The 13,360-nt window shown below is 35.5% G+C and overlaps 2 protein-coding genes across 2 annotated transcripts; one reads left to right on the forward strand and one right to left on the reverse strand.

The window, feature by feature from the left end:
* Positions 1-10: 10 nt before the first annotated feature.
* On the reverse strand, positions 11-13,095 carry LOC146538483 (tubulin beta-4A chain-like). The gene is made up of 12 exons (XM_085186893.1): positions 12,935-13,095; positions 5,639-5,750; positions 5,291-5,416; positions 4,928-5,029; positions 4,486-4,613; positions 3,631-3,798; positions 3,420-3,534; positions 2,990-3,060; positions 2,421-2,560; positions 991-1,150; positions 589-690; positions 11-155 (listed from the first exon to the last, which is right to left on the reverse strand). Exons 1-12 carry the CDS (start codon positions 12,989-12,991, stop codon positions 84-86), a joined length of 1,353 nt encoding a protein of 450 aa, XP_085043019.1. The 5' UTR covers positions 12,992-13,095; the 3' UTR covers positions 11-83.
* On the forward strand, positions 6,241-11,617 carry LOC146538484 (trypsin-1-like). The gene is made up of 9 exons (XM_085186895.1): positions 6,241-6,305; positions 6,655-6,698; positions 7,084-7,189; positions 7,663-7,725; positions 9,069-9,142; positions 9,538-9,714; positions 9,938-10,139; positions 10,653-10,816; positions 11,344-11,617. The coding sequence occupies exons 1-9, from the start codon at positions 6,272-6,274 to the stop codon at positions 11,569-11,571; spliced, it is 1,092 nt and encodes a 363-aa protein (XP_085043021.1). The 5' UTR covers positions 6,241-6,271; the 3' UTR covers positions 11,572-11,617.
* Positions 13,096-13,360: the final 265 nt, after the last annotated feature.

Consider the following 13,360-nt stretch of genomic DNA (forward strand, 5'->3'; position numbering starts at 1 on the left):
AAAAACTATCTTTGTATAGACTAAAACCAGAGCATTTAATTTAGGTGGGTTAAATAAGGGATAACATTATTATATTTATTTATTTATTCTTCAGTATAATCTTCTGGTGCTACTTCCTCTTCTTGCTCATCAAAATCGTCATCTACGCCTACTTCCTATAAATAAAATACACGATTAGATATTTATTAACAAAAATAATTATATATATTTATTAATTTTAAAGATTTTGAGAAATATATGTAGCATACATTAAAAAATAAATTAATATAGGGTTATGACTATTCTCTATTTTACGCCCGAATTCAAGATACTGATGTTATCAAGCATGATATCAGGAAATATTGTTGAGAGGCGGAAGTTAACTTTATCTTTTGGCCAGAGAAAGGAAATTAAAATAATTAATTTTCTCGAGTGGAAATTGATGGTAGATTTTTAGAGGTAGCACAAAAAAATCTTTCCAATCAGTTTTAATCCTCCCGTACATTTCGTAACGTTGAAATTTGAAACCTACATGGCAAATACGGAAGAGTTTTATATAGGTATAGAGATTTAAACCCACAACGAATTTTTTTTTATAAATATACTTACCTCGTATTGCTGATATTCAGATACAAGGTCGTTCATGTTACTCTCCGCTTCAGTAAATTCCATCTCATCCATACCTTCACCGGTGTACCAATGAAGGAAAGCCTGGGAATAACATTATTATATTATTTTAAACTACCTTTTTTATCGTTATTTACAGTTAACAAAAAACGGTTAAGATCGAGGTGGACTCGCCCACCGAGGCATCCGTACCAATTTCGAGAAGTAACTTATAAAAGTTAACAAACTTAAGTTTGCGGGCATATGCACGGGATTTGTATAAGATGAGCTGCAAATATAAATTTGTAAAAATTTTTTCTATGAATCTTACCTCAGATTTCGACATTGAGCGATGATAGTTCCACCGTACTATAGTAGAATATAAAATATAAGTACAAAACTAACCTTTCGTCTAAACATGAGCGTAAACTGCTCAGATATACGTTTGAATATTTCTTGTATAGCGGTAGAGTTGCCTACAAAGGTAGCGGCCATCTTGAGTCCTCGTGGTGGCACGTCGCATACAGCCACCTTCACGTTGTTAGGTATCCATTCTACGAAATAACTGGAAAAATAAATGAAAATAAAAATATTTCCTTCAACTGTATCCCACAAAGTGTTGTTAAACCCAGTGTTGGGCATTCTGTTTCCCTCATTGAGACATTGCGAATCGAGTGGCGTAATTCAACAGAGTGCTCTCTGTTTTTGTTATGAGGAATAGAAATGAAAATATTTAACTCTTCCTAGTGTGATTGTTAGTTTAATTCTCAATCGGAGGATTGGTTTAATTTTGTTTCAACGCACTGCGACAAGACAAAGTACGGCGTTGAGTTCCGCCGCTCATGACTATTAAAGTTTAGCGGTGATGCTACTAGATCACATCAGGCATTCAGATTTTTAAAATTACTGATTGATTTTTTTTCGGAGGCCTATAATAGCTACATTACACAGTTTTTATATAAAAAGTGAACATCGTGCAGGCAACCACTTAAGTTAAAAATACTTCTAGATTTTGTTAGTTGTAAAGATCCCCAGAAGTACTTTTTAGATTATATTCAATGTACACAATTGACCTCTTACATCTTTTTTTGCCTCACGTTGTATTCGGGTAGACAGAGGAACCTAGTGTTAAAACACTACGTTTTCCATTTTGCTTTTAACTTTCGCGACATGGCGTGTTGAGTGGTGTTACGTTACTAAGCCAACGCCACTCTATATCTTGTTACCAGAGTGAGGAAATGAAAATAAATCTTTCCTCCCTCATGAAATCGAACCCATTACCATCTTTACTGTCAGATGCTGCGCCGCCGCGCCACGACTTTCTCTTATAGGTATTTATAATAGAGAAAAAATTCTTCCATTGGAAGTGGATTTAGCAGATATTCTTGTCATTTTTCAAATATAATTATTGTACGCCAAACAGCCTATAAGTAGTTTTTAAGCGCATGACTGAAATTATTGATTAATATATGTATTAATTAATTATATGTAAGGGTAAAGTGTCGCAGTGGTACAGCGTCAGACTGTACAAGCGATGGCTGTGAGTTCGACTACACTTGTGAAATCTTAGTATTCGTCTCTTAGGCAAGATAAAGCACGGCGTTTAGTTTCGTCAAACGACATAAATATTCTTTTCATAAACCGCAGTCTTAAGTTAGACAAGTTCGCGCGTTTTGTTTCGAATTTGGACGTAGATGTCAGGATCAGAGTGTTTCAGTACTAAGTCTTCTCGGCCTTCCTTGCTAAGTTGCTATGGGGGAAAGCTTGCTTGCTTTACTTAGCTTACACCTACCCTATTTAAAACTCTTCTTCAAGTCGAACCCACTACTACCTACCTGCTATTCTTATCCTGGACACTCAGCATTTGCTCATCGACCTCCTTCATGGACATCCGTCCTCTAAATATCGCGGCCACTGTCAAGTATCTGCCGTGTCGGGGATCGCACGCCGCCATCATATTCACTGGACTGAACATCTTTAATGACATAAATATGCTACATAACTATGAGAGGAAATCTAAAAATGAAAATAGAAATCAGAAAATGATATTTGAAATATAACTTGTCTACGTTGTATCCCACACTTAGCAGGGTAAGCAATGTGAACCTGGGAACCTAATGTTAAGACAGAGGGACCTAGTGTTAAGGTATTCCGTTCCCCAATTTCCGCCGAATTCTGGAAGCATTGTCTATTGAGTGGCGGAACTCAACGCCGCGCTCTGCCTCGACACCAGAGCGAAGATATTGAATTATAAATTTAAATAAATAGCGTTCGCGTTACGTCGCGTTTACAATCACACTTTGTGATCTTAGTGGTAAGACTCTCCATTCACCACTTTCCGGCCTATTTTAGAGATCCTCCATGGGCATAAGAATGGGAGGGACAGAGGGGTAAAAGATAAAACCTGTTGTGTCAGTTCAGCCACGGTCAGTGCTCTGTAGCCTTGACTGTTCCGCGCTGTAAGTGGCGCGAATCCTGAAAATAAGTAATAATTATTTATACAATTATATAGAACATATTCCCAACTGAATAATACTTAATGATACTTGAGAAAAGAGAAAATTTTAGCACCATCAGCCCGTATAACAGGGTAAGTAGGTGGAACCTAGTGTTCAGAGACTCCATTGTCTACGCACCTGTCTGCCTAATGGAACTTAACGCCACGATTTATTTTATTACCGAGCGGGGAAACAAAAACAAAATACAATTTTATTTATAATAAATTTGGTTATATACTTTTATGCTTAATTTCTTGAAAATCAAATAGTTTATCTAAAGTTACCTGAAAAGAACCGGCATAAGGAACTGTCAATAAAGGACCCGTTTTCACTCACCAGGCATAAAGAAGTGTAGCCTCGGGAAAGGCACCATGTTGACCGCAAGCTTCCTCAAATCTGCGTTTAGTTGTCCCGGGAACCGGAGACATGTGGTCACTCCTGACATTGTTAGCTAGGGGTTACAAATTCAATTTAGTTTGATATCTTTGTTATTTTTGAATAAATCTATGGGGAAATCTTTGGGAATATATTTTTTTTATCAACTCACCGAAACTAAGTGATTCAAGTCTCCGTATGTGGGTGACGCCAGGCGGAGTGTCCTGAAACAGATGTCGTAGAGCGCTTCGTTGTCTATACAGAAAGTTTCATCAGTGTTTTCAACAAGCTGGTGTACGGACAGTGTTGCATTATATGGTTCTACCACAGTATCGGACACCTGAGAAAAGAAAAATGACGATTTTTTATGGTTTCATACCAGAAAAGAAAAAAACAGAATCCCTATAACATAACTTTTGGTTTGTCTCTATGTCTATCCGTCTTAAGATATCCATGTCTACGGACCCTTGGAGTAGAGAAAAAATTAAGCTTGTAAAAGTACAAGTTATTGATTATGCATAGTTTTTATCGCATTTTGTATTAAATTCGGCGCGTTATAAAAATTTAAAAAAAATTTAGGTACCTACTTCCCGTAAACCTACAATTATTGAAATTAAGCAATTGAAAGAGACGTTGTATCAATTTCATGATTGTAGGTTAACGAAAAGTACCACTTATAAAAATTGACAATCTCAAAATTTGCATAGTACACTCATTTTACTAGGTACACTCATTTTGTTTTTAAATTTATAAATTATTATTTTCAGTTTTTTTTCATTTATTTGTTCTGTGATTTTTCACTTCTTGCTAAAATTCAAGTATATTGTACACTCACTCATACAATATGAGTGTACATACACACGTACAAATTTAAGTTTGTAAATATTTGTAAATTGTAATTTCAGTTAACCTACAATTATAAAAAAGGTACAACGCCTCTTTCAAGTTAGATTTTCAAAAGTAAGAAAAAATCCTAAAATGAAATCTGTGCAGCCATCTATAGTTAACTTCACCGTAGTATACGTACCTTTGGAGAAGGCGTAACACTGAATGTATTGACTATACGATCAGGATATTCCTCTCGGAGCTTGCTCAGAAGTAGCGTCCCCAAACCAGATCCAGTGCCTCCACCAAGAGAATGGGTTAATTGGAATCCTAAAAAAATGTAATGCAAAAAAATATTAACCGACTTCAAAGGAAGAGGTTATTCGTTTGAATTGTATGTGTGTGATATTGTTGGAATTGGTTAATAGGTCCTAGTAATGAGGATGTTCTGGTGTAGCGATACAGCATCTTAATGAGATTAAATTAATTTCTTCGCTTTGATTATAACGTAAATCACGGCGAGCGTGAATATTCGGTAGTACGTGGGTAACGGAGTGTCATAACACTAAATTTTCTCTGCCTACGCTGCTAGATGCGGGACACCGTGAAGCTAAAATAATATGTCAATATAAAGATGTTTTCACCTTGTAGACAATCACAAGGCTCGGCTTCCTTTCTGACCACGTCCATCACAGCTTCAACGAGCTCAGCACCTTCTGTGTAGTGACCCTTGGCCCAATTATTACCTGAAATGTATTAAATTATTATATTTTTATCACGCTTTTATTGTTTTAAATAAGCCCTATCAAGGGAGTTCCAGTAGGTATAAGGGGCATGCTTGCGGTCCTAAAGGAGATGGTTGTGGGTTCGATTTTCACTTGGTGGAATGGAATATTTAATATTTTCGTTTTCTTGCTCTGGTAACGAGACTAAGCAAGGCTTCGAGTTCTGCCTCTGCAGACTCTATGTCTTAAGATTGCGGAGGGAAGTGGTAAAATATAACTTACCAGCTCCACTCTGTCCAAAAACGTAGTTGTCAGGTCTGAAAAGTTGCCCATAGGAAGACGATCTGATGGCATCCATGGTGCCTGGCTCCAGGTCCACCAGAACAGCGCGGGGAACGAATCTACTACCTGTAAATAATAACGGAAATCCTAATAATATTAATATGAAAGTTCGTGAGTTAAAATTTGCACTTTAGAGCAAAAATTACTAAACAGATTTAGATTAAACTTTTCGGTAACGTATCTTATACATCAGAAAAGCATAAAAGCTACAGTTAATGAAAAGTTTTCGTTTAGTTTGGCTGTAATATAACATACGATTTAGGAAAAATACTATTCAAGGATACTCACCATCTGCAGCTTCATTGTAGTAGACTTGTATCCTTTCTAGTTGTAACTCACTGTCGCCAACATACCGTCCAGTAGGATCGATGCCATGCTCGTCGGAAATAATCTCCCAGAACTGAAAAAAAAAAAAAAATCAGCTTCACGCTGTATCCCGCACGCAACAGGGTGATTTTTTTTTAATTATTAAATTCCTGCCAATTTATTAATTTTAAAGAAATAACCATGAGTTGTAAAGATGGTAAAACACCCGGCTTTATTTACCTCTCATTTGTCTAAGTGCCTATATTAGTTGGGCCCATATCTCAAAAACTACTAAATCTTTTTTTTTAATGATAATGAAATTGTTATCTAAGTTGGAAAATACCATAATACATTATTTAAATCTCGATTTAACTTTTCGTTACTCTTCTAATACCTCACTTGAAATAAAATATAAATATAAAATCTAATATAAAAGTTTGCCCCCCTTTTAAGGCTAGTATTTTTTAAAAAGAAGCGGGCGAAACCACGCGGAAACCACTAATCTAATATAAGTTGATAAATAAAAGATATCAAAAGGTCGAAAGTCAAAGATAATACTTATTTATCTGTATTTTATTTTATCTCGTATACGCTTAAACATCAAAGTTACAGGAAATGTTTAATTTTATATTTTACATTATTGTATTAGGTAAATAATATTTCAGTTATTTTTAATATAATTTAACCCTTTAAAGTCAAGGAAAAGCACAATTAGTGAAAACCACGTAAATATCAGTTGCGTATTTAAAATCTTGGCGCCAATCAGTGAGACGTACCTCCCAATTTTTCAGGCCGTCGTTGCACAGTATGTAGGGAATTTAATGCCCACTCGGGGGATTAAATATGAATTATTTTCATTTCCTTGCCCTGCTAACGAGGCCAAGCGCGGCGTTGAGTTCTAAAGCTCATGAATTCGGCGCAAAATGGGCAATGGAAGTGTCTTAATGAGGAACCGAGTGTTTTAACACTATTTTTATATTTTCATTATTTTAATTCAGGTTATGTTTCAAGAGTCACATCACTGGATTATGAGAAAGAAACGGTAATGTAAAAAGGATAATTTCTTTTTTATTAATTTTCATCTCAGTCGTGATGCAGTGGAATAGTGTCCTCGTTAACCTACATCCATATGCTTGATTCCTACATAGAGGAATGATTATATGTAAATCATTTTTATTTTCATTGCTCTGCTAGACAAAGCGCGGCGTTGAGTTCCGCAACTCAACACGCAATGCCTAAAGAATTCGTCGGAAAGTGGGGAACGGAAGTGTCTTAATGGGGGACGGAGTGTCCTAACACTAGGTTATCAAGATTATCTTGGGATATAGATGCAGGGTACAACAGTACAGCGCGAAGCTAAATATATTTTTTTTATATTATCTTTTTAAAAATGTTTTAAACTTTAAGTTATTGTAAACTTAACGCAGAGCATTTACAATAAAGTTAAGGTGACCTTTCCTGATGATATATGCAATGAGACTGCTTCCGAAATGCCTGATTTTAGTTCACCAGGACGTCGTATAAGCGAATTTAGTAAGTAGTGTTTTTTTACCTTAGGTTAGGTAGGTAGGGTTGGTCGAGAGAGACCAATATTAAGACACTCCGGTCCCCACTTTTCACCGAATTCTGGTGACACGTTGACTGGTGGAACTCCGCGCTTTGCCTGACACCAGAGCGACGAAATTATAACATTAAACATGTAATTTCCTCGAGTGGGAATCGAACCCACAAAGCCTTAACAATCGCCCTTATGATCGGACTGAGAACGGACGGATAAATATATATATATATATATATAGTTAAACAATATAGAACTGCTTCCTTCTCGATAATAGACGTCAGTTATTATTATTTCAATCGGGACCAGAACTATCGGATGTAAATAGTTCAGCTCGATCAGTTTAGGTTTATAATATAAATATACGTCTAACTTTTTATTTATTTTCTAGCTTTTTTGGCAGGCAAGTAAATATTTGAGTATCTTATTATTATTTAATTTATTTCAGAATGTTTGGAATACATTTGGATGTTAAGGAAACAACAAATGCACAAATCTAGATGGTTACAATGTAAGTAAACAAAAAATATATTTGTTTTGTATTACCGATAGTACTTATATAAACAGTCCTCTCAAAATTATAAACAGCTAAAGTTTGGAAACTATGCAACAAATTATATTGTGCTTTTTACTAATAAATTAGATTTCGTCCTAATAATGAACAAATTAGAGCGACAAATGGAAAATAATTCATACTCCCGAGAGGGAATCGAACCCACAACCACGAGGCTTACAATCGGATGTTTTGCCGCTCCGCCACGACACACTCGCTCGCTAGAAACTCGTATTTAAATCTGGCTGTCTATAAGGGGTCTTGAAATACTACCGTCAATAATATATAAAAAGGCTTCTATTATATTGATAAAACTCTCCTCTAATACATTTTCTCATAGATCTTCCATATACTGACAGCGTTTATTTACAATTTGAATACGAGTTACTGTACTGTAAACGCAACGGTCATGGGTAGAGCGTATATATATGATCGTTGCGTTTACATCCCCCTTTTGGACAACAAGACGAAGCGCGGTGTTGAGTTCCGCCGCTCAACACGTAAAGTTACGAGAATCGGACGGTGCGAGGAGAACGGAGTTTCTTGATACCAGGTTGCCTCTGCCTTTGTTACGCTGCCTTTTATTTTTTTTTTCGAACTTGAGTTCAATGCTGACTTTTAAAGTGACACCGGATGGTTAGGGAAGAGTGTACTCTGACCCTGAAAAATTTACAAGCACTACTTGGCTGCTTGAGAGGATGCCGACGCCCGGGACCTCGGCTTGCAAAGTTGCAACCGTCGAACGACTCTGCCTACCCTGTTATATGTGAGACTAATATAATAAAGCGGAAGAGTTTGTTTGTTTGTTTGTTTGTTTGTTTGTTTGTTTGAACGCTAAGATCTCTGGATCTACTGGTCCGATTTACTTTGTTTTTGTTTTGTATGAAAGCTGCATTCTTCAGAAGTGCTATAGGCTATATAACATTACATTACACATATAAACTAATATATTTTAAAGTACTTTCTAATTTGACATGCAATTTATTCTGCCATGTTAATAACAACCATCGCGTCACTACGCAACCGTTACCGCGACATTTTGATATTGATCCTTATGAAAATAAATGTAATAGTCACTTTTAACATTTTATCTAGATTGAAATTATAATTTACTGTATAACATTCTAATAAATAATTAAGGAGATGTCACTGATTCGGAATGACCTAGCCTTCGGGCGGCATTGTATGAGTATGACCGACGCGAAAATATTCTTATAGTTCAAGCAGGCGTAGCCGCGTCCGGGTCCACTAGTGTGAGATATACAGTGACGCTAAAAAATTTTTTTTTTCTATTTCAATAGGCGAGGTATCGAAATACCCGTGGTATGGTCTAATCGGGGGATTCAACGCCTTCTTAGGAGAATATCCACATATGGTAATATATCCTTTTATCGCATATATTTCGTTTTATTTTTCCGCATACGGTAATTATCCGAATTATCAAACAAATTAAGTTCTCTGCTTAAGTAGCTCTAATCAAGCTGTCATTAATAGTCGCTCAATTAACAAAATAATGTGGTAGAAACGGTACTAAAACCCTGGTGTTAAAAAAATCCTCCTGCTTGCACATCGCCTACTAACGGACTAACGCCTCGAGAGTTCCAAGAGAATCCAACACACAACCCATTTAAAAAATACAACAAATTGGAATTGAGTAAAATTACTAATTCGAGCGCGATACTTAGAACGTAGTATCTTAACACTAATTCTCTCTGCCTACCATAAAAGAAGCTTAAAAAAGGTTAATGAAACTTGTTTAGTATATTCCAGGGTGCTCTCGGTTGGAAAGCAAAAACTGGTACTTGGATTTTTAAGTGTGGAGGATCTTTAATAAGCGAGAAGTTTGTGGTGACAGCAGCGCATTGCTCCAAAGTACCAAGCACTGACAACACTGTCATCGACTTACACCCCAAGATTGTCAGACTTGGAAGTACAAGAATTTTGGATGTAAGTTGAAAATTATTTTATTTTATTGAATAAACCTTTTCTAGTATTTGTCTACTAATACTAAAACTAATCTTCTGCATGCTATCACTGCAGAGTCTTTTGTTAAAAATGAAACACTCTATTACTCACGTACCGCCCAATTTACGAAATATTACATACTTAGTAATGGAACTAAGTCCTAATCAATATTAATTAATTCAAAATTATTTTTTTCAAATTCAAGGGGCAGAAGGCATTCGACGTTAAGATCCTCAAATTCATTTCACACGAACGTTACAAGCCGCCTCGTCAGTACTATGATATTGCCCTCATAGAGCTAGAAGACAAAGTTAGTTTCAAATGGGAAGTTCATCCAGCGTGTCTTTGGACTAAATTTGATAATCCAGACACTGGAAAGATAACTGGCTGGGGGGTTGTGGACAGTGGTACGTAATATAATTGTATAGATAAACTATTGTGTAGAAAAAAATAAAAACACGCGTTTCTACACCAAGAGCTACAAGTATGAATGTGCTCGGAGCTGAAAATTATATAAGGGTCAACTCAAGTGATTCGAGTGGTAACCTCTGAAAAGTTCCATTGTTCAGATCCTAATTCCGTCATCACACCAACCCAAAATAATATTATTGTACTAGGTATTACCCAAGCTATACATAACTGCCATATTGTGTTTCATGGTGAATTCAATTATTATAAGTGGGCAAAATTCAGTTTGTTACATTTTATCATTTAGTTACACAGTTACAAGTCAGCCAATGATAATCGGGTAACGAAGATCTGTAAAAAGTCTCAAGTACACTCCAGTAGAAGGATGCTAACAACATAAATAAGTATATAAATATTTCAACGTAGCTTGAAGTGGTCAGAGCGCGTAACCACTAAACAAGAGACGCAAGTTCAATTTTATAATTCTATGTGTGGAATGGCATTTGTTACAGGTACTCGGGAATTGTCGCCAGTACTCCAAAAGGCGGAAATAACAATATTAGATTACGACGAATGCAATGAAACGTTGAAAATGAAACATTACAGAAATTGGGGGGGCTTCTTCAGACATCAGTTGTGTGCTGGAGAAAAGGCTGGAGGGATAGATACGTGCCAGGTGAGGATTATTGTTTGACTTTAAACACGATGGTTGTGGTCTGGGATCGATTGCCACTCGGTTCTGGTAAGAAAACAAAGCGCAGTTTTGACAATCAACCTGCCATGTCTTGAAAATGGGACAGTGCGTCGGAAACAGACTGTCTTAAGCTCAACACTAGATATCGTCTTGGCTATCCTACTGAATGCCGGATTTAATACACTTAAATTATAAATTAGAATTTTTTTTCTGTGATAACCAAGATATTGTAGACCTGGATATTTCATACTAATTGCAGTTTGATACCTCGTGATCTTGAGGCCGATAAAGGCTCCGATTTTTTCTTTTTAGCATAATTTTTTCGCTTAGAAAACAGATGGGCGTTATAAATTTAACGTATCTGTGTCCTTGTAGCACCCAAACGGATGAATGGATTTAATTTTTTTTCTACTGTACAGCCGTTTGAAGATTATCCGTTTTTTTCTAGTTTATGTTGACTTTTAAAAGTTTTGCCACGAGACGCTTAAAATAATCAATTATCTTTCCAGGGTGACTCAGGTGGTCCTCTTCAAAAACAGATACCACTGTACCGTTCTCCTATAGAGCCATATTGGTACCAGTATCATATAATTGGAATAACCTCATTTGGCTTTGGATGTGCGAAGCCTAATACGCCCAGTATCTACACCCGTGTCGCCAGTTTCCTTGGATGGATAGAAAATATTGTGTGGAAGAATTCAACAGCAATTGATGATCGATTCGTTTTTGCTACATAATCACTGTCCTTTTTATGTTAATTCACTATTCGAATCATTATTAAAAATTAAGTGATTATATATATCATTTTTTACATTACATTTGGATAATATCATATTTTAAGTCGTCGTGGCCCAGCGGCACAAGGGTGTGACTTTAACGCAACGGTTATGGGTTCGGCCCCCACACGAGAAAATGAATATTTATTTAAATTTATATTTCGATTTCTTCGTTCTGGTGTTGAGGCAAAGCGCGTAGTTGAGTTCCGCCACTCAACACCAAAATTGGGCGGAAAGTGGGGAACCTAGTGTCTTAACACTAGGTTCGATGTGCCTACGCTGCTGTCTGCGGGATACAGCGTAAAGCTGGATAATATCATACCTATTCAACCAACTAAATATATCAAAAATATCATGAAATTAGGCAAACAGCAATTTATACCCAACCTTTTATCCGAGAAATTCGTAAAACAAAGTAGGTACACATTCAAAATAAAAAATAATAAAAAAACAAGAATTGAGAAAAAAACATTAAGGCTAGTTGTGGCTCAGGGGCACAAGCGTGCGACTGTAAGCGCGGCAGGTTGTGGGTACGATTCCCATTAGAGGAAATTAAATTAATATTTTAATTATTCTCTGATTACGAGGCAAAGCGCGGCTTTGAGTGCCAGCGCTTAACACACAATGCCTCCAGAATTCGGCGGAAAGTGAGGAATGGAAGTATCTTAATGCGAACAGAGTGTGTTAACATTATTTTCCCAGGTTCCCCCTGCCTACCTTGCTGCATACGGAATACAGTGTTAAGAATTCGCAGCGTCTGACTTACAGCAACGGTTGTGGGTTTGATTCTCACGCAGGGGAAGAAAATGAATGAGAAAATGTTGTTATTTCCTCATTCTGGTAAGAAAAAAAGTGTAGCGTTTAGTTAAGAAAGCCCCAGCTAATAAGTTGATATCTTAACACTAGTTGCTGTCTACTTAACATGTTATGTTATATTTGTGATACAACGTAAAGGTAAAAAAAGTAGAGTCAAACCTTTTCTCTTTTCTTTGATGAATAATATGTATCTTACATTGAATATCATGAATTTTACATTTTTTTTAAACTAATAAACAATTGTAGCTATGTCTATCAATGTTCAGGAAATATTAGTACTTTCTATATTCTATAACGTTATATAATTAACTAATAATATTAATATATTATTTTAAATAATTTATAATGTAGTAAATTAAATATAACATATAAATTTGAATTTGTTTTTACATCTCAAAGAAGCAATGGACCGTGATCTCATCAAGATATTTAGAGCAGAACATTATAAATAGATTTGCCATTTCTATTTAGGTATAAGTAAATATTTTCAATAATTTCTTTTCCATACCTTAGATCCTATTTGGTTTCCACACTGTCCCGCCTGCAAGTGCACTATTTCACGCATTTTTTATTACAAAACTGTGAAAGTAATTTAAAAAACAAGGGGTATCTCGCGACTATTTTAAGCGGGGATACACGTGGTCTTGGAAATAAAGATTGTAATTCATTGTAACATCGTAATAATAATTAAATATAGTATAATTTGCTACGTTAATAAAATATAAATATCTCATATTTATTATATTAATTTTATGATTCATGTTATCATTTTATCATTTTTGTAATTGATATAATAGACTTAGTATATACATATTTTATATATTTAATTAAACGCTTTATCATTTTAACATGTTAAGTAATATGAATATTTTAATCAAATTGTATATGCGTATATTATCGTTTATTTAATTAGTATTGTATAAACTTATTTTAT

Source organism: Heliconius melpomene, chromosome 6 (genome assembly GCF_056956725.1).
Source record: "Heliconius melpomene rosina isolate 202511_hmr_F chromosome 6, ASM5695672v1, whole genome shotgun sequence".
Classification (NCBI taxonomy): Eukaryota; Metazoa; Arthropoda; class Insecta; order Lepidoptera; family Nymphalidae; genus Heliconius; species Heliconius melpomene.